Here is a 26282-nt window from a genome sequence, read left to right as displayed (position 1 = left end):
CGAAATGGATTACAGCAGCCACATAATTGGGAGTCAGCCTCAGAACTTTATGTCACCTTGAAAGAAATAGCTGGCCTATAAATATGGTCTACTGCAGCCCACTCTTAAAGGCCAGATGTTAAAGGAAAACATTCTCAAATGTGGCTTAGCTGTTTGAGTATCATGTTTGGCAAGTGGAGTTCAGTATATGCAGTGTCATATCAGAGTGGAGACACATTAAACCCAAACTATATTTGTTTATTTTCGGATTCACCATCGAGTTAACTGTGTGTCAATTGTAGGTCTGAACAACCAAAGAAACGTGGTTCTTTTCAAGAGGTATTGTTAACAAGCTTGTTTGCAAGCACAACATGTTATACACTGTTTCAAATGTGAAACTACATACATTTTAGCTGAGTACAATTTTACTGTTACTTGTTATGTGACCTGTACTTAAAAAAAATTCTGTGATTTTTCATTGAACAAAGTAATGAACAGAAATAATACACATTAAAATACTTTGAACTGAGCATGCACTCTTATGCTTTATAAACTACAGATTTAAGACTGGGCAAAATCCAGACTTGGCACAGCATTAAATGCACCCAAAACCTGGAGAATTCTGTAAGCAAAACTCCATGTTTGTCTAAAAGACACTGTAGGTCTCAAGGAAAAGGAGCTTTAGGGCATTTGCACAGGTGTTTGACATAGGGAATGGCGAATTTGGTAAGAACTCGATGCATGGTAGTGGTGTTATTCCAGCAGGTGGAAGTGATGCGAGCCCTGTAGCAAACAGCAGGACATCCTCTAGGGACACAGCAGTCGCTTTTTCTGAAAAGGAAAAGTCAACATTGTTTTAGTATCTTTATCATCTAACAACTAAATTATACATCCTGAGAGGGTCAAGCCAAAGGGTTTCAGCTTATCGTATCCATCTACATGCCAAATGTAGTTTGGACCCATGGAGTGATATGTACGCCTCACAAACCTCCGGCTTGTTCTCGCATCCGTTCCTTGTGGATTTAGTTGCTTCAGCAGTCTCATCACTGTGTGTCGTTTAATACGTAGCTTGTGTTTTTGCTGTACTTGCCACATAGTCCGATAGCGGAATAGTTGCCCTGGTCCATGCAGCTCTGTAAGGATGGCACGTCTCACCTCATCCAGTTGTGAATAGTTGTTCCTTCTGTACAACCCGTGCGTATAATCATCCTGATGTTGTGATTGGTTGACAACATATCAACTACCACGTCGTATGTATGCCCTGCATCAAAATAATTCATTATAATAGCGAAAGTATCTTCGGGAGTACTCATGTTTTGAAAATAGGCGCTTTTCCGTGTTTTTCACCCCTCCTTCCTGTTAAAAGACAGGCGGTCCTTCTGTCCAATCAGGAGGATCCGTTCCGTCCTCTGCTAGATAGGCCCTACCTTTTCCGTTAGAAGTTAATGTCGTTGTGTTTTCCTATTTGGCGTTGTGTTTTCCTATTTGGCGTTGTGTTTTCCTATTTGGCGTTGTGTTTTCCTATTTGGCGTTGTGTTTTCCTATTTGGCGTTGTGTTTTCCTATTTGCCGTTGTGTTTTCCTATTTGGCGTTGTGTTTTCCTATTTGGCGTTGTGTTTCATGATTTGTTGAAGTGTTTTCGTATTTGTTGTTGTGTTTTGCACTTCAGGGCCACCGTATCCTATTTGGCGTTGTGTTTTCCTATTTGGCGTTGTGTTTTCCTATTTGGCGTTGTGTTTTCTTATTTGGCGTTGTGTTTTCCTATTTGGCGTTGTGTTTTCCTATTTGGCGTTGTGTTTTCCTATTTGGCGTTGTGTTTCATGATTTGTTGAAGTGTTTTCGTATTTGTTGTTGTGTTTTGCACTTCAGGGCCACCGTACCCTTCCCATCTTTCTTTTAAATCGCTGAGGGTTTATTACCATACCATACCATCTTCTTCTGCTTATCCGGGGCCGGGTCGCGGGGACAGAAGTCTAAGCAGGGATGCCCAGACTTCCCTCTCCCCAGACACTTCCTCTAGCTCTTCCGGGGGGACACCGAGGCGTTCCCAGGCCAGCCGGGAGACATAGTCCCTCCAGCGTGTCCTAGGTCTTCCCCGGGGTCTCCTCCCGGTGGGACGGGACCGGAACACCTTCCCAGGAAGGCGTTCCGGAGGCATCCGAAAAAGATGCCCAAGCCACCTCAGCTGACCCCTCTCGATGTGGAGGAGCAGCGGCTCTACTCTGAGCTCCTCCCGGGTGACCGAGCTTCTCACCCTATCTCTAAGGGATCGCCCGGCCACCCTGCGGAGAAAGCTCATTTCGGCCGCCTGTATCCGGGATCTTGTCCTTTCGGTCATGACCCAAAGCTCATGACCATAGGTGAGAGTAGGAACGTAGATTGACTGGTAAATCGAGAGCTTTGCCTTGCGGTTCAGCTCTTTCTTCACCACAACAGACCGATACATCGACTGCATTACTGCAGAAGCTGCACCGATCCGTCTGTCAATCTCCCGTTCCATCCTTCCCTCACTCGTGAACAAGACCCCTAGATACTTAAACTCCTCCACTTGAGGCAGGCACTCTCCACCAACCTGAAGTGGGCAAGCCACCCTTTTCCGACTGAGGACCATGGCCTCGGATTTGGAGGTGCTGATTTTCATCCCCACCGCTTCACAATTGACTGCAAACCGTCCCAGTGCATGCTGAAGGTCCTGGTTAGAAGGGGCCAACACGACAACATCATCTGCAAAGAGCAGAGATGTAATTGTGTGGTCCCCAAACCTGACACCCTCCGGCCCCTGGCTGCGCCTAGAAATTCTGTCCATAAAAATTACGAACAGAACCGGCGACAAAGGGCAGCCCTGCCGGAGTCCAACATGCACTGGGAACAAGTCTGACTTACTGCCGGCAATGCGGACCAAGCTCTTGCTTTGGTTGTACAGGGACCTGACAGCCCTTAGCAAAGGACCCAGGACCCCATATTCCCGAAGCACCCTCCACAAGATGCCGCGAGGGACACAGTCGAATGCCTTCTCCAAATCCACTGGAGAAGGCATTCAAAGTGTATGTTTTACCTTGAATAAATGTTTTATGAAATACTATGTAAACATTGATGTGGTTTTACAAATGGTTTTATTTTTGAATAATAAAGTTGACATACACGTGATTTGCTTTTCTATTTCTTCAACAACCATGGCACAAATTAAACGATTCACAAGATTGAGCATGTTGTATACAATTAAACATTTGCTTATCACACTTACTCTGGTACATCTTAGCTACAAACTTTGAGACTAGGGCATCATTTTCTCGTAAATCATCAACATAAAAAGACATAACATCTTTATAACTCAGACCTTTTGTCATTAGATAGAGAAAGAACACACAATGTTGTCCACATGTGGTTGAAACTAGGTCCTGTACTTGTTTTGAACTGTATTCCACATTCTCACAGGTTTTCAGAATGGCATTGATTGACTTGGGAAAATAAATCTGTGGGGTTTCAAAAACTGTCATAAAACCTTCCAATGCCATCGCCCGTTCTGTAAATAGCCAGCCAGTGCTCCCCGGGGTGTTTGCTTGGGTGTGTATTAACAATCATCATTGATGCAACATCTTGGACTGGCCCCCATGGTAGTTGGTCGCTTGCCAGCACACCATAGAAATGGGTCCTAGGTGAAAATTGGTTCACCACACTAGTCAACTCTACGGTATTCATTTCCACACCGTTTTCCTAATAGTAGTCAACCATGACCTGTCGCCTGTTTGACACTTTGATAATGGATTCAAAGATTGAATAAACAACCAAATTAATTGTGTGGGGTAGTGATTGTCTGAACCTCATCTCAAGTTGTACATTCCCTGACTTGATCAAGGATAGGTGCTGACCACATTCCTCGTCTGGCGCGCAGTTGAATGCATAAAGGACATAGCCATGTAAGAAGTCCAACCTGTCAATAGCCAAGGCTTGGTCTTTAGGTGTTTTCCTGAAGCTAAGGCTAATTGGTAAAATTCACGCACTGCTGACCCTGTTGTGTAATTTGGTTGGAATGGTTTGCTAGGAAATTGCTGACCATCTACATACATAGCCATAAACTCAAAATTATAAATGTTTAAAATTAAATGTATTTTTTGTGTAACTACCCGTAAAACTGTCATTGTCCACCAATCCGATTACAATACATTTTGGCAGAGGTCCTAAAAATAGGTTTTCCTGGTTGCAAACACGACCCCCAGCCGGTAAACTAAATGTCTTCATACACACTCTTTCAATTGGGTACTTGGTACTTGGTTGAGAGTAGCGCTTGAGCGTGTCCAAGTTTCACGGCTGGTGAAACAGACACTTTCTTGACAAATAGTGACGCTGATAATATATGCAAACAATAACGCACATCCCCGGTCCCCATAAGGCAGAACTCATCTTTACCGCGCACCATCCTAATCTTTATGTCAACGCCGTTTAACATAAGTTCCTCTTGAAAGAAGATATTGCTATGAACAGGGCCAATCATTTCAAATGTTGTACTATCCGCTGAATAGGCAGTCCTTTTCGTGAGTCCATCGTTCTCGCCTGCAGGGTCCGTAACATCCATGACATCCTTGTAAAACAAACCAGCTGAAAACTGTGTCTTTAATGTATCACATCCATAATTCAGAATGCTCTCTATAACGGCTCCGTATGGTAGGCTCTGTATGTGTTGCTACTCTGACTAATTAAACGATCACCCAAGGAGACATCCACTTGTGAAAATAGGGTGGCTATTGGATAGTTGATAACCCCAACATGTGCTCCGGCATCAATATTAGTTCTGTCTGGTTTAGTGACTTTTACACGTAGGTACAACAAAGTATTGTTTAGATCAACGTAGTCTTCGCCATTCCCGGCAATAAAGAACTCCAGAGGGGCTGCGTCTGATTTTGCTGATAGGGTCAGTATTTCAATGTATGTATTTTTCTCAATAGATGTCTGTGTGAAGGGGACTGTGAATAACTCTGTTTTCATACACTCACCAGACATACGGTGTAGGAGTGCCATCATTCTAAAATATATTCTTAATCAGCTTTGCCGTGTTCCCTTTGAGTGTCCTCCGGGGTGTATGTCCTCTTTTAACCACGGCTCTTGTTTTTGTCTCATTCTTGCGTTTTTTACTCTTGGGTTGGCTCCTCCTACCAGGGGGTCTCTTTCTAACAGCTCGAGTCATAACCATCAATCCAGAACCGTCCTGCTGTTTTGTTTGTCGTGACATAACACTGTTGACAACATCGCCAACTATATTCCTAGCCGCATTCTTCAGATGTGGTTTTGCTATTGAGAACCCACGCTTCAACAAAGGTATTGCCATCCGGAAAAGCCCTCGGAAAAGACCCCCTAGACCAGCCCCATACATTGCAGCGCTACCATGATACCCCGGTAAACCGTTACCGGCCTGTGTTATGTATTCAACATATCTTTGAGGGTCATCGTAGAGATTCTGATGCTGCATCTTAATTTCTAAAAGATTGTTTGACTGGTGTAGATGTAGTGATTGTATGAGTTAGTGAACTGTTATAAGCTGTTGTAACCAATGAAACAAAATATTAAATGTCTGTAATATGAACCGAAACTGAAGGAGCAAGTAGGAGAATAGGAAAACCTGTTCAAGCGGTTGCCGGGGATAGAAAGATTTAGTATGTCTGTTTTGTGAGAAACAGGTCACAGGTCAGAGACACACACACATAGTCGGACAGACAAGACAGAAACCAGAAAGGGGGGCAAGGGGATACTTGCAGTTATCCTATAAGGAATAAAACTGGGATTGGGCCAATGGCACACACTTTGTAAGTTAACGCCTCTATCTTTTTGGGCGTAGTAGAAGTATAAAAATGATGTTTTGAATGTTGATCCTTAGACATTGTGCGGCGACACGTGTCTCCAGAAGCTTCTGTAATAAATGGACGTATAACTACGGTAATTGCCCTGACTCCCTGTGTTTTATTCTCCTTTCCAACAAACCAACTCGGGGAAGTGTTAGACTTCAACACTGGTCTAAAGTGTAATTTTGAATCACCTTCCCCACTACGAATGAAACCAGCTGGTTTGATCAGATTTTACTTCAATACAGATCTCATCAAATTGACTCTTACTAAGAGGTACGTAGTGTGGCTTGTCGTACGTCACTGTGACAAGGTTCGTTCTTTTTCCCTGCAATATGTACAGTTCGCAACAGTGGGACATGACTGTCACCAACACGTTGATAATCAATTATGTCTGTGTAGATGTATAGGGTGTTAAACCCAGCCAGAATATCTGTGGGGAATGTTCCGTACCATGGGGGGTACCACCACTCGCCTAGTTTTAATCCCAATATCTGTTCCAGTTTTGTACAAAATTTTAAACTAAAATGGGGCTCACTTTTTAGAAACATTCTATTTTTAAATTTATCTTACCCCGCCCATGTTCCATGTGGTTTTATATAACTGTTGAGCTCTGTCAAATGCGTTTTCACCCCACGTAAAAGTCTTCCACATATGCGGGTATTGGAACTCTGTCAAAGATACTTCCCAATCACCTTTCAAATCTATACCTTTGGCAAATTTTGTGGTATAGCACAAACTCGTATTGCTTGGATAGACATGTCTCGATGATTAACTGGGCAGTGTTATGTAGAAGCCACCGTCACCCATGTTGATCGCAGTCAATGTAAATGACGTGATCCTGTAAATCCTGGAGTTTTATCCAGTTTCTAGGTCAAGCACTTGTTCCAATGGTATCCAGCTGTTAAATTTCTCAGGCCAACCAAGCCGTTTCACAAGACACATTTTCTTCCCTTTCTGTAATTTCTCATCCAAAACTGCTTCCACTTTAAAAGTTTTATCCTTAGCCACGATTATTTTCAGCAATTCCTGTTCATAAAAGGTCCCAACTATCACATCACCATCGTAATCTTTTATTCTATATACAGGAGGTACCCGTGGAATGCATTCTGTTATTGTAAAATATTCACCTGTGTACCCTTTTTCATAGGCTTTTGTAAACGCACCTCTCAGCTTTGAGAGTCTCACAGTATCCCCAACCTGGAACTTGTAGCTTTGATTACCATTTCTCGTTAATGTTGTACCATACAGGTTCTTGAGAACTAATCTAACATTTTCTTCACAAACGTCAGCAGGCTTTATCTTAATAGACCGATGGTAGCTATGGTTGTATCCGGGAACTAAATCTTGAATAACCTCAACATAGTGATGAGTGTTGGCAGCTGTGAGATACCACCACAATATTTTATGTTGTACTTCTTCATTAACATTTAAAAATGTGAATTAAAAATCTCCTTCCCCTTGTCCGTTTGGACTTTTTGCGGTGTTCTTCCTTCTTTTAATATGTCTTCAAATGCGTATTTACTTAATACATCTATGCATGTTAACATACATTTCATGTAATCGTTTTCCACACTGTAAGAACTCATTTCAACCAAATCCAGCTGAAATTGTGAATTAATATCATGAACAATAACTCTATTTCTTTTAAAATGTATAGCTACAGGCCTGTGTAGCGTATGCATCCTGGGCGAGCAGCCAGTCATCGGCCTCGCCATTTTTGAGGATCTCCCCGGTTTTCTCTAAGCATGCTCTTTTCAAACCCTCTCTACCCACATAAGCACCAGGATTTGTCGGGTCGTAGTAAATGCCAGCAACAATTGCAAATACACAGTGCCCCTTGATTTCTTTGCATATAATCACTCTATACAGTCTCCTGAACATTTCCTACATTACATTCACTTCGGCGTACAGAATGTTTTTTCTGTATAGGGCAATATGTATTTCATATCCATTGAGTTACATTGTGACCAATGGTATGGGCGGAGTAAAATGCCAGCAACAATTGTAAATACATAATGCCCCTTGATTTTTTAGCATATGATCACTCTATACAGTCTCCTGAACATTTCATGTTCCACACAAGACAGTGAGGAAAATATTTTGTTGCTTGATGTAGCACACCATTCCCCATGATTAGACAAGTTTGACTTACTCTACACACTCTGCTGGACATTTACTAGATTGCTCTGTGCAACATTCAATAGTTTTTGAGCTATGAAGCAATATGTATTCCATATTCAGTCATTCGCATTGTCTGAATTTTGACATCGGAACGTATTTTAGTATCCAGTTTTTCTTGACATTACTCTTAAATATGATGCCACGTGCACTGATGGACACCCTTGTGCTTGAACATGGTGTTCGTTATGGACAAACTGTGACTAGCACAGAAGTCCAATAACTGAACACCGCTCGGGTTCAGATCAGGGGGGCCGTTCCTCCCAATCACGCCCCTCCAGGTGTCACTGTCGTTGCCCACGTGGGCGTTGAAGTCCCCCAGTAGAACGATGAAGTCCCCAGTCAGAGCACTTTGCAGCACCCCTCCCAGAGACTCCAAGAAGGTTGGGTACTCTGCACTGCCGTTCGGCCCGTAGGCACAAACAACAGTGAGAGACCTATCCCTGACCCGTAGGCGCAGGTAAATGACCCTCTCGTTCACCGGGGTAAACTCCAACACATGGCGGCAGATCTGGGGGGCTATAAGCAAACCCACACCAGCCCACCGCCTCTCACCATGGGCAACTCCAGAGTGGTGAAGAGTCCATCCTCTCTCAAGGAATGTGGTTCCAGAGCCCAAGCCGTGTGTAGAGGTGATCCTGACTATCTCTAGTCGGAACCTCTCAACCTCACGAACAATCTCAGGCTCCTTCCCCACCAGCGAGGTGACGTTCCACGTCCATAGAACTAGTTTCCGTGTCCCGGGATCGGGTTGTCGAAGCCCCCGCCTTCGACTGCCACCCGATCCTCTACGCACAGACCCCTTATGGTCCCTCCTGCAGGTGGTGAGCCCGGGCTGAGCCCGGCCGGACCGCGTGGTGAAAGGCCCAGCCACCAGGCGCTCGCATACGAGCCCCAACCCCGGGCCTGGCTCCAGGGTGGGGCCCCAGCTGCGCCATACCGGGCGATGTCACGGTCCTCAAAATGTTTTCCATCATTAAAGGTTAAAGGGTGAACCGCTCTTAGTCTGACCCATCGCCCAGGACCTGTTTGCCTTGGGAGACCCTACCAGGGGCATATAGCCCCAGACAACATAGCTCCTAGGGTCACTCGGGTACTGTTTGAGAACATGTACCTCTCAAAACATTGACAACAATTCAAATATGATCATATTTAAGAGTAATTTCGATAAAAAGTGGGTGTTAAAACACGTTCCAAGGGTAAAATTCAGACAATGCCAATGACAGAATATGGAATACATATTGCCTCATAGCTCATAAGCTATTGAATATTCCACAGAGAAAGCTGGGTAGGAAATGTCCAGGAGAATGTGTAGAGTAAGACAAACCTGTCTAATCATGGGGAACAGTGTGCTACATCTAGCAACACAATATTTCCACACCCTCTTTTTCCACAATGCAACTTAATGGATATGAAATACATATTGACTCATAGAGAAAAAACAATTATATATGCCGCAGTGAATGTATTGTAGGAAATGTTTAGGAGACTATATAGAGTGTTTATGTGCAAAAGAATCAAGGGGCACTGCGTATTTGCAATTGTTGCTGGCATTTTACTCCACCCATCCCATGCAACTCAATGGATATGAAATACATATTGCCCTGTACAGAAAAAACTCTTCTATATGCCGCAGTGAATGTATTGAAGGAAATGTTCAGGAGAGTGGATAGAATAATTATATGCAAAAAAATCAAGGGGCACTGTGTATTTGCAATTGTTGCTGGTGTTTTACTCCGCCCACCCCATTGGCCACAATGTAACTCAATGGATATGAAATATATATTGGGATATTAAAAAAAAGCTGTTCTATATGCCGAAGTGAATGTATTGTAGGAAATGTTCAGGAGAATGGATAGAGTAATTATATGCTAAGAAATCAAGGGGCACTGTTTATTTGCAATTGTTGCTGGCATTTTACTCCACCCATACCACTGGCCACATTCCAAATTGCTGAATAGCCTTTAGATCCATTATTCCTTTTGTTAATGGAGGGGATTATCACCACTTGGTGATTACCTAAAAGTTCAGCCAATGATCTAATGTAGTTGTCAATGACATTTATTAACTGGTCAGTAGCCTGTTGTACCACCTTTAGAGATGTAGGCGAGTCCAAAAGACCATTTACAGTTTTATACCTTTTAGATTAGCAAAATAATTTTTACAACAAAGTCAGATCATAACCAATTTCCAACTATTACATGCTAGAATAAGTTCCACTTTATCAACTCTTTTAGAAGGATATTTTTTATTGTAACTAATTTGCATTCCAGCTATAGCTTAATTTGTGGAAAAAAAGGGTGTATTTGTCCTTATATTGAAAGATACATGTTTTAATTGAGACGTATGAAGGCTTGTATTGTACAGTGAGGGAAAAAAATTATTGATCCCCTGCTGATTTTGTACTAAAGACACCTGTCCACAGAAGCAATCAATCAGATTCCAAACTCTCCACCATGGCCAAGACCAAAGAGCTGTCCAAGGATGTCAGGGACAAGATTGTAGACCTACACAAGGCTGGAATGGGCTACAAGACCATCACCAAGCAGCTTGGTGAGAAGATGACAACAGTTGGTGCGATTATTTGCAAATGGAAGAAAAACAAAAGAACTGTCAATCTCCCTCGGTCTGGGGCTCCATGCAAGATCTCACCTCGTGGAGTTACAATGATCATGAGAACGGTGAGAAATCAGCCCAGAACTAGTCAATGATCTCAAGGCAGCTGGGACCATAGTCACCAAGAAAACAATTGGTAACACACTACGCCGTGAAGGACTGAAATCCTGCAGCGCCCGCAAAGACCCCCTGCTCAAGAAAGCACATGTACATGCCGTCTGAAGTTTGCCAATGAACATCTGAATGATTCAGAGGAGAACTGGGTGAAAGTGTTGTGGTCAGATGAGACCAAAATCGAGCATCAACTCAACTTGCCGTGTTTGGAGGAGGATGAATGTTGCCTATGACCCCAAGAACACCATCCCCACCGTCAAACATGGAGGTGGAAACATTATGTTTTGGGGGTGTTTTTCTGCTAAGGGGACAGGACAACTTCACTGCATCAAAGGGACGATGGACGTGGCCATGTACCGTCAAATCTTGGGTGAGAACCTCCTTCTCTCAGCCAGGGCATTGAAAATGGGTCATGGATGGGTATTCCAGCATGCCAATGACCCAAAACACACTTCCAAGGCAACAAAGGAGTGGCTCAAGAAGAAGCACATTAAGGTCCTGGAGTGGCCTAACCAGTCTCCAGAAAATCTGTGAAAGGAGCTGAAGGTTTGAGTTGCCGTAATGTCAGCCTCGATTTCTTAATGACTTGGAGAAGATCTCCAAAGAGGAGTTTGAACCCCAGCACAACGGGGTCTAGTTGTATCGATTACCTGTATTTCCTTAAACAAAGTGACCTTGATCAGGGTATCCATAATTGGCGTCTCAATCTTTTTGGCCACTGCTCATAGGGCCCGGAAGGCCCTGGACGTCTCCCATCTGTAAGTCGCATCAAGATCCCATGCCTGGGTTTCATACTCCAGGGCCAGTAGTTCTTGGTAATTGCCTGGGAGATGGATGGGCTGGCTTCAAGGTTGTTACTAGGAATGATCAGACATACTATGACTGGGACGAGGCCTCTGGGTAACGAACATCTGCCATCAGATGTGAAGCTCTTGCTCCAGGAGTGGACATGAAGCCAAAAGCCATGGTAGATCGACCAGTGGAATCAGCCTGATTTGGCATGGGGACAATGTTATCCACTAAGGCAAGGAGATGATAATACACTCACCTAAAGGATTATTAGGAACACCTGTTCAATTTCTCATTAATGCAATTATCTAATCAACCAATCACATGGCAGTTGCTTTTTAAGAGTTTTATTGTAAATAATCTAAATAAGCCAATAAGGAGAAGCTGTGTGTATTGATTTTCTGCCTCTACATTTGGCTATAAAAATCATTCAATCATTCAGAATTTTGCTCAGGCAAATGAAATTAACAACATATGCATACCAACATGAATCAAACAGCAAAACCAACAATTTGAGAAGAAATTGCCAACCTGATGAAGAAACAAAGCCTCTTAAAAAGCTTTAACAGTGATTCAGTACAAATGTAAGCTGATCCAAGCAGAGTCCAAACAAGGACTGTCTGCAAATGGGGTTGGTCCTACTAACCTGGTTATATATTACAGGCCTATCAAATGAGAGATTTGTGAACGAGATGCTACCTGGCAACTGAAAGGATGTTTTGGATAACTATAGCACAAGTTCATTTTATAGTCGCTGGGCAACACAGACTTTCAACTGCCTCCAAAGATTTTCTGTGGGGTTGAGATTTGGTGACTGGCTAGGCCACTCCAGGACCTTGAAATGCTTCTTATGACACCACTCCTTCCTTGCCTGGGCGGTGTGTTTGGGATCATTGTCATGCTGAAAGACCCAGCCATGTTTCATCTTCAATGCCCTTGCTGATGGAAGGAAGTTTTCACTCAAAATCTCACGATACATGGCCCCATTCAGGGGGACACGTCTGGTACTGCAGGATTTGAGTCCCTGGCGGCGTAGTGTGTTACTGATGGTAGCCTTTGTTACTTTGTTCCCAGCTCTCTGCAGGTAATTCACTAGATCCCCCCTGGTGGTTCTGGGATTTTTGCTCACCGTTCTTGTGATCATTTTGACCCCACGGGTGAGATCTTGCATGGAGCCCCGGATCGAGGGAGATTATCAGTGGTCTTGTATGTCTTCCATTTTCTTATAATTGCTCCCACAGTTGATTTCCTCACACCAAGCTGCTTACCTATTGCAGATTTAGTCTTCCCAGCCTGGTGCAGGTCTACAGTTTTGTTTCTGGTGTCCTTTGACAGCTCAATGGTCTTGGCCATAGTTGAGTTTGGAGTGTGACTGTTTGAGGTTGTGGACAGGTGTCTTTTATACTGATAACAAGTTCAAACCGGTGCCATTAATACAGGTAACGAGTGGAGGACCGAGGAGCCTCTTAAAGAAGAAGTTACAGGTCTGTGAGAGCCAGAAATCTTGCTTGTTTGTAGGTGACCAAATACTTATTTTACCGAGGAATTTACCAATAAATTCATTAAAAATCCTACAATGTAATTTTCTGATTTTTTTTTCTCATTTTGTCTCTCATAGTTGAAGTGTACCTATGATGAAAATTACAGGCCTCTCTCATTTTTCTAAGTGGGAGAACTTGCACAATTGGTGGCTGAATAAATACTTTTTTGCCCCACTGTAATTACATGTTGGTGTTTTCAGTAGTAAAGACATTTGGTACTGTTCTGATGGAGCTAAAAACTGGAACAACAACATTTCTTACAGAGAAAGTATGCAAACATACCCTTTCTTTTCAGTATCACATTCACACATTAAACATACATTTTATATTTTTACAGATAAAATCCTACATCTACATCTCTAAAGGTGATACAGCAGACTAATGGCCATTTACTATAAGTAATTGACAACTACATTAGATCATTGGCTGAATGGTTAAGTAATCACCAAGTGGTGATAATCACCTCCGTTAACAAAAGGAATAATGGATCTAAAGCCCATTCAGCAATTTGGAATGTGGCCAATGGTATGGGTGGAGTAAAATGCCAGCAACAATTGCAAATACACAGTGCCCCTTGATTTCTTTACATATAATCTCTGTACAGAGTCTCCTGAACATTTCCTACAATAAAATGTTACCATATACACTAAGCAAAGTGTCAAAATCGATACATTTAATATTATTAAAATCGCGTTTTACCGCGGACTTCTATTTTGAAGACAAAATCCGAAAACCGGAAGTCTTATTGTTGCTACGGAATCTCTAATGTTGCCAGCATGACGCTAATCTAATGATACAAGACACTGATCAAAAAACAGTATTCGGTAGACCCCGCCCTTCTAACTTTGATGGTGAATGTGACAGATTCAATGACGGAATCAAAAATGACAGATTTCACATTGACTGCAACCATGAAATGAATAAATCATGAAATATTAAATTGTGAAATAATTCATGTAGAAACACACTATTAAATATGTTAAATGAGTTGTATTCATTCTTTTATATTATCATTTAAATGATATATTATATTTCCCTTTTTATTTAATTATTTCATTGCGTATATATTTATTTACAAAATCCCTAACATTTCTCAAAGGCACCAACCCTGTCAACGGGACTACAACGAAACTAGCAAGGTCATAACCACGACTCATGTTTTATGAAAGGGAGCTACTTTTTCATTTGATTGGCTGAATATCAGTCACGGGAAGCCTGGCTGTAACTGGATACTTGGCCTCTAAACGGATTATGTTTTTATGTTTACGCTAGGGTAGGATTGGAAACGCTGGAATAGCTTGTAATACAATTGAGGTAAGGCCAAACTAGGTCGCTAAAATAGTTGGATGGTTGGCTATTCTCCTTAACTTTATTTGTGAAATTATCTAACGCGTATGACTGCATTTCAATGTTTGAATAGATCATCACAAATAATACTGAATTCGTTTCTAGACAGAAGCAGGCTACTGAATGTTTGAGCTAGCGTCTGCTCGCTAGCCTGAAGAGTAACGTTGTTAAAAGGTTGGAAATATGTAGACTGGTATATACAATATCTGACTAGCTAGTTAGAAGGTAGTGGGAAAATGGACCGACCATTTCTTATTAAACCATCCTACCATGGCCTAATCATGAAAAAAAGTTACAGTACATAGCTAGCAAACGAAAGTAGGCTAGCTGATTAAGTTCTTTTTCAGGTTCAGCGCCTGTGGTCTTGGCTAACTAAACTAGCTACCTACTAGATGAGCTTGTTGTGTGATTCCTTTCTGAAAGCTTAAGCAAAGACGGTTGAATTTTAATAAATATATATTAATATAATTTTTCGCGTATTATAAATATATATATGTGTGTGTGTGTGTGTGTGTGTGTGTGTGTGTGTGTGTGTGTGTGTGTGTGTGTGTGTGTGTGTGTGTGTGTGTGTGTGTGTGTGTGTGTGTGTGTAATACGCGAACATTTCTTTTGGGCTAACGTTCGTTGGATATTATAATTTATCTGCCAGGCAATATTTATTTTTCACAGTAACGTAGGGTATCTGTACATCTGTTGTAACTGTTATTTTATTATGATCTGTTTGTAGTTAGTCTCCTACAGTACAGTCAGTATATGTTTAATGACGTCGTTGCCTGTCAAAGCCTGTGTATTCGGCATTATAAAGTTGTAGCTAACTAGACTGAAGCTATCTATAAATAGAGAAATACAGTATTGTTAATAGGGAACTACATTATCTTAACCCTGCCAAGTCGGCCTGAGTATTCACTGCTGTGATAAATGCAGGTTATCTTAAATTTGCATATATTTACACGGATAATTTTGAGTTAACCTAAACAGGCCCCTGCTCACGCAAGCTCCATCTGTGCTATTGGCTTAACCTAGCAACGTGGGATTTATTGCGGCAGTGAAACGGATTAATGCTGGTGGGGGTTTGTGTTGTTTATATTGGGACTGACTGGGTCAAAAGCTTCGCCCTTGGTAGACTATTTAGGTCATTTTGTTTTGAAATGTGTTTTTTAATCCGGAGAGATTAAATTTCATCTCATCTTCATCCGTTTATCCGTATCGGGTCGCTGGGGCAGCAGCTCCAGCAGGGGACCCCAAACTTCCCTTTCCCGAGCCACATATTAAATTTGCGTTAATCTATTATACAGGTGGTAAGCCTAATGGTCTCCTTGCCCCATTCCCTCTGCCCATAGTCTTAAACGATGTTGACGTTATGTGTTTAGTGCAGATGTTTGTTGCTTTGGTGTACTAATATTTATGGCATGACGTTTGTGTAAGCATGTCCTGTAGACTTACTGTAAATAGGTATTATGTAAATGAACTATGATTAGACTATGTAACTGGCATTCTAAAGTTTGGATTGCCCATTTCTTATTTAAATCCAGCCTGTCAATAGTTACGGCTAAGTGTAAATGATGTAGCTATGCTAGGTTAACTTGTCAAAACAAGATATATCCTTGTATGTTCAATGCATGGATTTACCATGAGCTCTCAATTACATTTTCTCAATAAGAAAGTCTCTTTGATTAGCCATGTTAGTCATAATAAGATAATATACACTCACCTAAAGGGTTATTAGGAACACCTGTTAAATTTCTCATGAATGCAATTATCTAATCAACCAATCACATGGCAGTTGCTTCAATGCATTTAGGGGTGTGGTCCTGGTCAAGACCATCTCCTGAACTCCAAACTGAATGTCAGAAGAAAGGTGATTTTAGCAATTTTGAGCGTGGCATGGTTGTTGGTGCCAGACGGGCCGGTCTGAGTATTTCACAATCTGCTCAGTTACTGGGATTTTCACGTGCAACCATTTCTAGGTTTTACAAAGAATGGTGTAAAAAGGGAAAAACATCCAGTATGCGGCAGTCCTGTGGGCGAAAATGCCTTGTTGATGCTAGAGGTCAGAGGAGAATGGGCCGATAGAAGAGCAACTTTGACTGAAATAACCACTCGTTACAACCGAGGTATGCAGCAAAGCATTTGTGAAGCCACAACACGCACAACCTTGAGGCGGATGGGCTACAACAGCAGAAGACCCCACCGGGTACCACTCATCTCCACTACAATTTGGCGTAAACAGAATGAGAACATGGATCCATTATGCCTTGTTACCACTGTGCAGGCTGGTGGTGGTGGTGTAATGGTGTGGGGGATGTTTTCTTGGCACACTTTAGGCCCCTTAGTGCCAATTGGGCATTGTTTAAATGCCATGGCCTACCTGAGCATTGTTTCTGACCATGTCCATCCCTTTATGACCATGATGTACCCATCCTCTGATAGCTACTTCCAGCAGGATAATGCAACATGTCACAAAGCTCGATTTCATTTCAAATTGTACACTGTACTGAAATGGCCCCCACAGTCACCAGATCTCAACCCAATAGAGCATCTTTGGGATGTGGTGGAACGGGAGCTTCGTGCCCTGGATGGGTCAACAATATGGGCCAACATTTCTAAAGAATGCTTTCAGCATCTTGTTGAATCAATGCCATGTAGAATTAAGGCAGTTCTGAAGGCGAAAGGGGGTCAAACACAGTATTAGTATGGTGTTCCTAATAGTCCTTTAGGTGAGTGTAATTAATGACTAGGAATTGTAATAATGACCCTACCAAGTACAGTAGCACTGAAACATTACATCATCATGTTTACCTTATTTGACTGTTCAAAGTATTTATTTGATCATGGCTTGTCTGCCTCAATCCTCTCCCAAACAACTGAACTCTTTTTCACTTAGGTGTGCAGTCATTAGGTGTGCAGTCATGACAACATTGGACGATAAGCTCCTGGGAGAAAAACTGCAGTACTACTACAGCAGCAGTGAGGATGAGGGTAGCGACAAGGAGGATGATGACGGGGAGAACAAGACTATCCGCAACCCAGACGTATTGGAGCCCGAGTTAGAATACAGCGTTGATGGCAGTGCCATCAACACAGGTAATACACACACCTGGAGTTTACGATGTGGTGATGCATACATTTGTAAACTCAAGAATTTTGCATGAGTCATTCCTTGCGAAACCTAGTGAACCTAGTGAATATTTGAATGTAATAATTAAAAATGAAGGGATGATTCAAGATTTGGGCAATGAAGCCCTTTATTGTTAGGTCAGTAGGTTGTTGGTCCAATAAGATTATTTTTTGTTGAGCGGTCGAATGACCACGTGACACCTTTCCGATTCCCTCTTGTACCCGTCCATTGCTAAGGGCGATTTGAGCATAATCCATTACCAGGTCACGACAATAATGGTGATCCGATAGCCCAGGGCCAGTAAAATGTCACGTCGGGACTAGTAAAACTAGAAACTCAGTCACAATCGGGCCAGTGGTGAAAATATGAGATTTAAAGAAAAAAATAGAATCTCATTATGAACTTGGCATCCTCCAGTTGTTTCATTATCTGGTACAAATTCCTACATTGCTGTTGACCAATCAAGAGTTGAATAATGGACAACCATGGCAATAGCAAACAGCACCTGGCATGCATGACAGCAAAGAGGGATTAGTCGAATTTCTGCCCAAAAAAATCTTTGTTGGGGACAGCCCTAAGTTACATCTTGCGGTCAATGTTTTTTACATGAATTTATGAATATTCAAACTATATCTTAGCTCTCTTCAGTATTCATGTTCCTAACTTTCTTTATGTCTAAATTATTGTTTAAAATGAAAATGCTACTCTTATTACTGGGAATGTGGGCTGTATTTCAAGTTGAAACATAACCAAGATCTCTGAAATGTTGATGGCAGCTAGTTGAATATTATAGTTTTTTTTTGGTCTAGCAAACCTACTATGAAAATGTGTTGTAGTACTGTGTCAGTACTTGGGAACTTAGATAAAGAATAGTGCTTGTTCATGCAGGGCCAAAGGGGGTGATAAACGACTGGAGAAAGTACAAGCAGCTGAAGGTAGAACAAAGGCAGGAGCAGAAAGAAGAGATGGAGAGACTCATCAAGAAACTTTCCATGACCTGCCGCTCTGACCTCGACGATGAAGCAGACACCATTAAACAAATGGAGATGCAAGACAAGATCCAACACAAGGTGAGTGATGAAGGGGTTGAGATACAGGATGTTTTGCAATATAATAGTGACAAATACCAATTAACATACAGTTAGGTCCAGAAATATTTGGACACTGACACAATTTTCATCATTATGGCTCTGTACGCCACCACAATAGATTTGGAATGAAACAACCGCAATGCAACTTGAAGTGCAGACTTTCAGCTTTAATTCAAAGGGTTGAACAAAAATAACGTATTAAATGTTTAGGAATTGCAACCAGTTTCATACACAGTCCCCGTATTTCAGGGGCTCAAATGTAATTGGACAAATGAACATAATCATAAATAACATTTTCATTTTTAATACTTTGTCAAGAATCGAGTGGACATCACCAAACGCTGGGTTTCCTCCTTTTTGATGCTTTGCCAGTTCTTTACTGCAGCTGTCTTCAGTTGATGTTTGTTTGTGGGTCTTTCTGCCTTAAGTTTTGTCTTCAGCAAGTGAAGTGCATGCTCGATCGTATTGAGATCAGGTGATTGACTCGGACACCGCAGAATATTCCACTTATTTGCCTTAAATAGGGATGCACCGATACCAGACTCAGTACAAGTATGAGTACTTATATTTTAGTACTTGCTGGTACCGTGTACCGATGCCAAGTACTCAAAGTTGCACTTGATAGTATATTTTCAGTAAAAAACCCAAAATGTTGTCCCCTATAAACATGTTGTGGACCGGGTTCTGGTGTTTCCCCTATTCTCTTGTCTTTACACTTTTTCAGTTATTGTCACATACAGTGGGGATGCACTGCCTATTTTGCAGGTTTTCCCACTTACAAAGCATGCAGAAGTATGTCATTTTTATCATAGGTAGTCTTCAACTGTGAGTGACGGAATCTAAAACAAAAATCCAGAAAATCACATTGTATGATTTTTAAGTAATTGATTAGCATTTTATTGCATGACAAGTATTTGATACATCAGAAAAGCAGAATTTAATATTTGGTACAGAAACCTTTGTTTGCAATTAAAGAGTTTCCTGTAGTTGCAAATCATACGTTTCCTGTAGTTCTTGACCAGGTTTGCACACACTGCAGCAGGGATTTTGGCCCACTCCTTCATACAGACCTTCTCCAGATCCTTCAGGTTTCGGGGCTGTTGCTGGGCAATACAGACCTTCAGCTCCCTCCAAAGATTTTCTATTGGGTTCAGGTATGGAGACTGGCTAGGCCACTCCAGGACCTTGCAAAGCTTCTTACTGAGCCACTCCTTAGTTGCCCTGGCTGTGTGTTTCGGGTCGTTGTCATGCTGGAAGACCCAACCACGACCCATCTTCAATGCTCTTATTTAGGGAAGGAGGTTGTTGGCCAAGATCTCGCGATACATGGCCCCATCCATCCTCCCCTCAATACGGTGCAGTCATCCTGTCCCCTTTGCAGAAAAGCATACCCAAAAAATTATGTGTCCACCTCCATGCTTCATGGTTGGGATGGTGTTGGGGTTGTACTCATCCTTCTTCTTCCTCCAAACGTGGCGAGTGGAGTTTAGACCAAAAATCTCTATTTTAATCCATGTTACTAATGGTTTTCTTTGAGACTGTGGTCCCAGCTCTCTTCAGGTAATTGACCAGGTCCTGCCGTATAGTTCTGGACTGATCCCTCACCTTCCTCATGATCATTAATGCCCCACGAGGTGAGATCTTGCATGGAGCCCCAGACTGAGGGAGGTTGACCGTCATCATGAACTTCTTCCATTTTTTTAAATTGCGCCAACAGTTGTTGCCTTCTCGCCAAGCTGCTTGCCTATTGTCCTGTAGCCCATCCCAGCCTTGTGCAGGTCTACAATTTTATCCCTGATGTCCTTACACAGCTCTCTGGTCTTGGCCATTGTGGAGATGTTGGAGTCTGCTTGTTTGATTGAGTGTGTGGACAAAAGTAGTTCAAACAGTTGCAGTTAATGCAGGTAATGAGTGAAGAACAGGACGGCTTCTTAAAGAAAAACTAACAGGTCTGTGAGAGACGGAATTCTTACTGGTTGGTAGATGATCAAATACTTATGTCATGCAATAAATGCAAATGAATTATTTAAAAATCATACAATGTGATTTTCTGGATTTTTTAAGTGTACCCATGATAAAAATTACAGACCACTACATACAAGTAGGAAAACCTGCAAAATCGGCAGTGTATAAAATACTTGTTCTCCCCACTGTATATTGATAGTTATTGTATCAATGTCATTCACGAAGGAAAAACTAACATTGTTGTGCCATGAAATGAGAGCTTTGTTAGTGTAAAGTCTGTCTTCAGTCTCACTAGCAATTGCTCATTTCTCATGATATTTCCAAGTAGTAAGATTTCCTATTTCAGGTAAATAAGCTATTAAAACGGCCATTGGCAAAAGCCATACAGTTCATAGATGATATTTGTGGTGGAAGTAAACTTCATAAGAAATGTTAGTCAGTTTAACACAATGCTTAGTGCTGTCTAGCTAAATATTCAAACTTGGCGTTATGTTATTGCGTGACAAAATGATCTAATGTTGAGATACAAGTTAGTGTGTCCTAATACTGGCATACTAGCTTACTCTACGCTAAACAGTACTTACAGTGAGGGAAACATTTCTTTAATCCCCTGCTGATTTTGTAGGTTTCCCCACTGACAAAGAAATGAGGGCTCCAAGCAAGATCTCACCTTGTGGAGTTCCAGTGATCATGAGAATGTTGAGGAATCAGCCCAGAACTAGATGGGAGGATTTTGTCAATGATCTAAAGGCAGCTGGGACCATAGTCACCAAGAATACAATTGGTAACACACTACGCTGTGAAGGACTGAGATCTTGCAGCGCCCGCAAGGTCCCCCTGTTCAAGAAAGCACAAGTACAGGCCCGTCAGAAGTTTGCCAATGAACATCTGAATGATTCAGAGGAGAACTGGATGAAAGTGTTGTGGTCAGATGAGACCAAAATCTAGCTCTTTGGCATCAACTCAACTCGGTGTGTTTGGAGGAGGATGAATGCTGCCTATGACCCCAAGAACATTTTCCCCACTGTCAAACATGGAGATGGAAACATTATGCTTTGGGGATGTTTTTCTGCTAAGGGGACAGGACCACTTCACCGCATCAAAGAGACGATGGACGTGGCCATGTATCGTCAAATCTTGGGTGAGAAGGTTCGAGTTGCAGATCTTCTTGGAGAAGATCTGCAAAGAGGAGTGGGACAAAATCCCTCCTGAGATGTGTGCAAACCTGGTGGCCAAATACAAGAAACATCTGACCTCTGTGATTGCCAACAAGGGTTTTGCCACCAAGTACTAAGTCATGTTTTGCAGAGGGGTCGAATACTTATTTCACTCATTAAAATGCTAATCAATTTATAACATTTTTGACATGCGTTTTTCTGGATTTTCTTGTTTTTATTCTGTCTCTCACTGTTCAAATAAACCTACCATTAAAATTATAGACTGATCATTTCTCTGCGAAGTACGTACTTGAAGTACAAAGTAGGGGTGTTGCAATATACCAGTATTGACGATAACCATGACATTTAAAAAAATGTAATACTAATATCATGTTAATAATACGCATGATGGGCTGAAAGACTACATACACTAAGAAAACTGCAAAGAAGCAAAATACTTAAACTAGCTTTCTATAGCTGGCAACCAGGAACCATAAGTGAAAATTAGCTAAGAATAAAGTTGAACTCTGATTTGGCACAGTTTTTTTTGGAACAGGTAATTGTATTTTTCATATTATTCTGAACTAATTCTCTATTTCGTTATCTGACCGGTGAGTAATTGCAAAAGTTTTACCTAAAAAATCCTAACTAGTGCAGCTTTAATACGGCAGTATTCTCTCAAAAATGACTATTAACATAAAAATCCCACATTATCAACAACCGACAATGGCTGGTCATCAGGTGCAATGAACTCCGCAAGAGCCTCTGCTAATTTTTTTTTTTCTGCCCGTGGGATGTTTCTGGACATTTTATTTAGCTTCTCCAGTGTTTGCTACAAAGTTAGCTTTTGTTGTGGTTATGTGCGGCTAGCATTAGTATGCTCCTTAAAATCTGCGCTGTGTTGTGTCTGAAGATGTTTGATCAGATTGCTTCTGTTAAATTAGTGTTTTTCCTTTCCCCCTCTTGACAGTTTAGCAGAGCTTGTAAACTGCTTTACTTGTGTCTTTGCTGACATCTCCTTCTTCCCGCTCTACCAATCTATAATTACTATATTGAGTTCTATATTCTATACTTTTGCTGCCAGAGGTGACTCAACCATCAAGTTTCACTTAATGTTTTCACGTGAGTACAAGTACATGAGCCTAGTATCAGCCCGACACTGGCATTCGTAGCTATTCCAAGCCTTCTACATACTTTTTTCTTCCTATCTTTCTGGTACAGGTTGATCTAAGATTCATCTGTACAAAGAATGCTGTTCCAGAACTGGGCTGGCTTTTTAGATGTTTTTTGTTTAATCTGGTCTTTCTATTCTTGAGGCATATGAATGGTTTGGACCTTGTGGCGAACCCTCTGTATTTCACTTGTGAAGTTTTCTCTTTATGGTTGACTAGGATAATAATATGTCTACCTCCTGGAGAATATTCTTCACTTGGCTGGATGTTGTGAAGGGGTTTTTCTTTACCATGGAAAGGATCCTACAGTCATCCACCACTGTTGTCTTCTGTGGGCATCCGGGCCTTTTTGTGTTGCAAAGCTCACCAGTGCCTTTTTTTTCTCAGAATGTAATGGCCACTCCTAATGTTCCTGCAATCTCTGGATGGCCTGTTTCACTTGCATTGAGAGCTCATTTGACCTCATGTTGTGGGTTCATAGCAACAGTTTCCAAATGCGAATGCCACACCTGGAATCAAAAAATAACAAAGGAATAACCCACACCTGTCCATGAAACAGCGTTTGAGTCAATTGTCCAATTACTTTTGGACCCTTGAAAAAGAGGGTGCTACATATTAAAGAGCTGTAATTCCTTAACTTTTATTCCAATTTGGATGTGTATACCCTCTTATTAAAGATTAGAGACTGCACTTCAAGCACATATTCATTATTTAACTGTAACATGAATATATTTTGGTAAATGATAAATTATACTCTGCCCCCTGGGCCAATCATTGTAATTATGTACGTTTTGAATCTGTTGTATCATTCACACATGATTAGTCAATATCTTCCCAGCTGTTGGTTGCATTGGTTAGCGAGACTCATCCATGGGCATGCTTGCCAAATTTCATAATTGAGTTAAACAGATCAATATATACCTTGTTCTTTATGGCACCACTGTGTGGTCTTGCATATGTTTTGTCTTTTCAAAATATTTTTTGTAGCATTTTGTGCTTTTGGATATAGAAGAGACTATGGGAAAGAGAGTCTGCTGAAACTCATGCAGCAGTGGTATATGTACATCGCAGGTAGCAGCTTAGATTTTAAGGCCACCATATGTTGTTTTGACAGTGTTTATAACATTTTGTAAATATGAAATTCCTTTACTGATTTGTGCCAAACCATGCCCACGTAATGTTTATTATTCAATAGTAGCTGGTTTATTGAAAGTTCTAATATGAAAGCAAAAATTGCATTCAGCTCTCTTTGTAGACATGCTTGTTGAAGCACTTTCATTTATGGCAAGACTCATCATTCACCCTTTGAAATTAGTTAAAATCAGGCTGATTTACATTCCCCTCTCTGATTTCATAGCGGGGGGCGAAATGAGAATATTCCCTCAGAAGTTAAGTATGTGTTTGTGTTTCATCCTTGTCCCTCAGATGACCATGCAGGAGTACAACATGCTCCAGGAGGACGATGATGACGAGGACTTCCTCCAGCAGTACAGGAAGCAGCGCATTGAGGAGATGCGCCGGAAGGTTTACCGTGGCAAGCATTTCGAACAGGTATACGAGCTCAGAAGCGGCGAAGAGTTTCTGGAGGCGGTGGACAAGGAGGATAAGACCTGCCTTGTCATGATTCACATTTATGAGGGTGAGGTGCCCGCCTGCGAGGCTATGACAGGCAGCCTGCTGTGTTTGGCGCAGGAATACCCTCTAGTTAAATTCTGTAGCGTACGTGGCTCCGCTATCGGCACGAGTGCCCAATTCAGGGGTAGCGCATTGCCAGCCCTACTGGTGTACAAAGGAGGAGACCTGATTGGGAACTTTGTGCGCATCACAGACCAACTAGGAGAGGACTTCTACGCTGTGGACGTGGAGGCGCTGCTCCAGGAGTATGGGCTCCTGCCAGACAAACCGGTCTTTGTTGCTAAAACCATCCGAGATGGAGCCATCACACTAAGTGACAACGACTCCGACCTCGACATAGATTAGAGAACATAGTTTTGCACATACAGAGTAGACCGACTACTAGAGCCTCATTGTACAGACGTCAGAGTAGAGCTGCAATGTACACATTGTTGACAGCAAGGAGCCCCTTTGTACTTATATGTGGTTGTCACCTGCAGCTAAAATGGAGACTACTGAATACTCTTACAGGACATTCAATAGTATGTTCTACACTACCAAATTCAGTTAACAAAGCAGCAGTCAATTGATTATATGGTAATGTTAAGTTTTATTAGTGTATACTTAGAATTTATTTTAAAGATATTTTGTGGTAATAAGCAAGGTTTTTGACTTAATGACTTTGGAAGCTAGAGATGACCATCACCTTTGGGCTAGCTTGTGCTTGGTAGCGGTAGAGATTTTTGAAAAAGTGAGACTCAACCTGTGATTTTGTGCGTACGAATTTGAGACCTTGAAAGTATAATTCTTCAGAATTTTTGACATGAAGCAATTGCATGTTGAGTCACTCCATTTCAAACTAACAATGCGTGTACTTGAGAACATGCTGTTGGCTATCAGTGTAATATAATAAATGACTGCAAAAAACACCCAAGTTCAGCGGTATTCAAAACTGAGCCTGGAGGTCTGAAGTACTGCTTTTCTACCATATAAATTATTTGCACCCACCTGCTGTCCCAGGTCTAAATCAGTCCATGATGAGAAGGATATTCTTTAATCAGCAGTGGAAATAACTTTATTTGAGCTTGTCACAATGTATTGAGTTTATCACATTCCCTTAATCATTAAATGTACTCACATGAAGGTTAGTTTTCACAAGTTAAATAACGGACCAAGACTGATACCTACATTTTTTATATGCAGAGTGAGGGTTTGCAGACATTACTCAGTGAAAAAATGTAATATACAGTAGCTTTAACTTGTTTTTTGTGACAATGCATAGTTTTTTTTCTGGTCCAAAGTCTGTGGTGCATGTTTATAAAGACTTAATTACTCTGTAGAAAATGACCTTTTCATAGGGACATTTTGTTAGTTTTACACCTTTTTATATGTTTAATCACTTCAAACCTGATAAAATGATGTATGAAATAAAGAGCTTTCTTTGACTTAGGTTCGCCCCGTGTCGTTTTATGTAACAACCTAGAAGGATAAAAAGCGATAGTTGAAGCTTTTAGTATATTTTATTTGAATTTTGTCAGACACATTTTAATATTGTGGGAGACTACATTGACATTCAGATCCCCTTTTCTCTTAAAGCATGCACCTTTTCACTAAATGGTGGAAACTAATTCTAGCCAGTGATTACATCATCCCTTTCTTTTAGAAGACTTGACATTTTTAACATCAGTTTTCTTTCTTTTTTTACAGCTTATCAGGTTCCACTGTTGAGGATATTTTTTTAATTGGGTAACCTTTGTTAACACA

At 41.4% G+C, this 26282-nt stretch overlaps 1 protein-coding gene and 1 long non-coding RNA gene across 2 annotated transcripts; one reads left to right on the top strand and one right to left on the bottom strand.

Annotated features, from left to right (window-relative positions):
- Positions 1–221: 221 nt before the first annotated feature.
- Positions 222–1497, bottom strand: LOC114840821. The gene is made up of 2 exons (XR_003782840.2): positions 968–1497; positions 222–810 (listed from the first exon to the last, which is right to left on the bottom strand). It is a non-coding gene; the product is annotated as an uncharacterized LOC114840821 (long non-coding RNA).
- A 12693-nt stretch (positions 1498–14190) lies between these two features.
- pdcl (phosducin-like) lies at positions 14191–25967 on the top strand. Its single transcript, XM_010864561.4, has 4 exons — positions 14191–14368; positions 17286–17485; positions 18408–18589; positions 24330–25967. The coding sequence occupies exons 2-4, from the start codon at positions 17311–17313 to the stop codon at positions 24882–24884; spliced, it is 912 nt and encodes a 303-aa protein (XP_010862863.1). The 5' UTR covers positions 14191–14368; positions 17286–17310; the 3' UTR covers positions 24885–25967.
- The last annotated feature ends 315 nt before the right edge of the window (positions 25968–26282 follow it).

This window comes from Esox lucius, chromosome 14 (assembly GCF_011004845.1).
Source record: "Esox lucius isolate fEsoLuc1 chromosome 14, fEsoLuc1.pri, whole genome shotgun sequence".
NCBI lineage: Eukaryota > Metazoa > Chordata > Actinopteri > Esociformes > Esocidae > Esox > Esox lucius.
The sequence above is the reverse complement of the archived record's forward strand: the minus strand, read 5'-3'. Positions and strand labels throughout refer to the sequence as shown.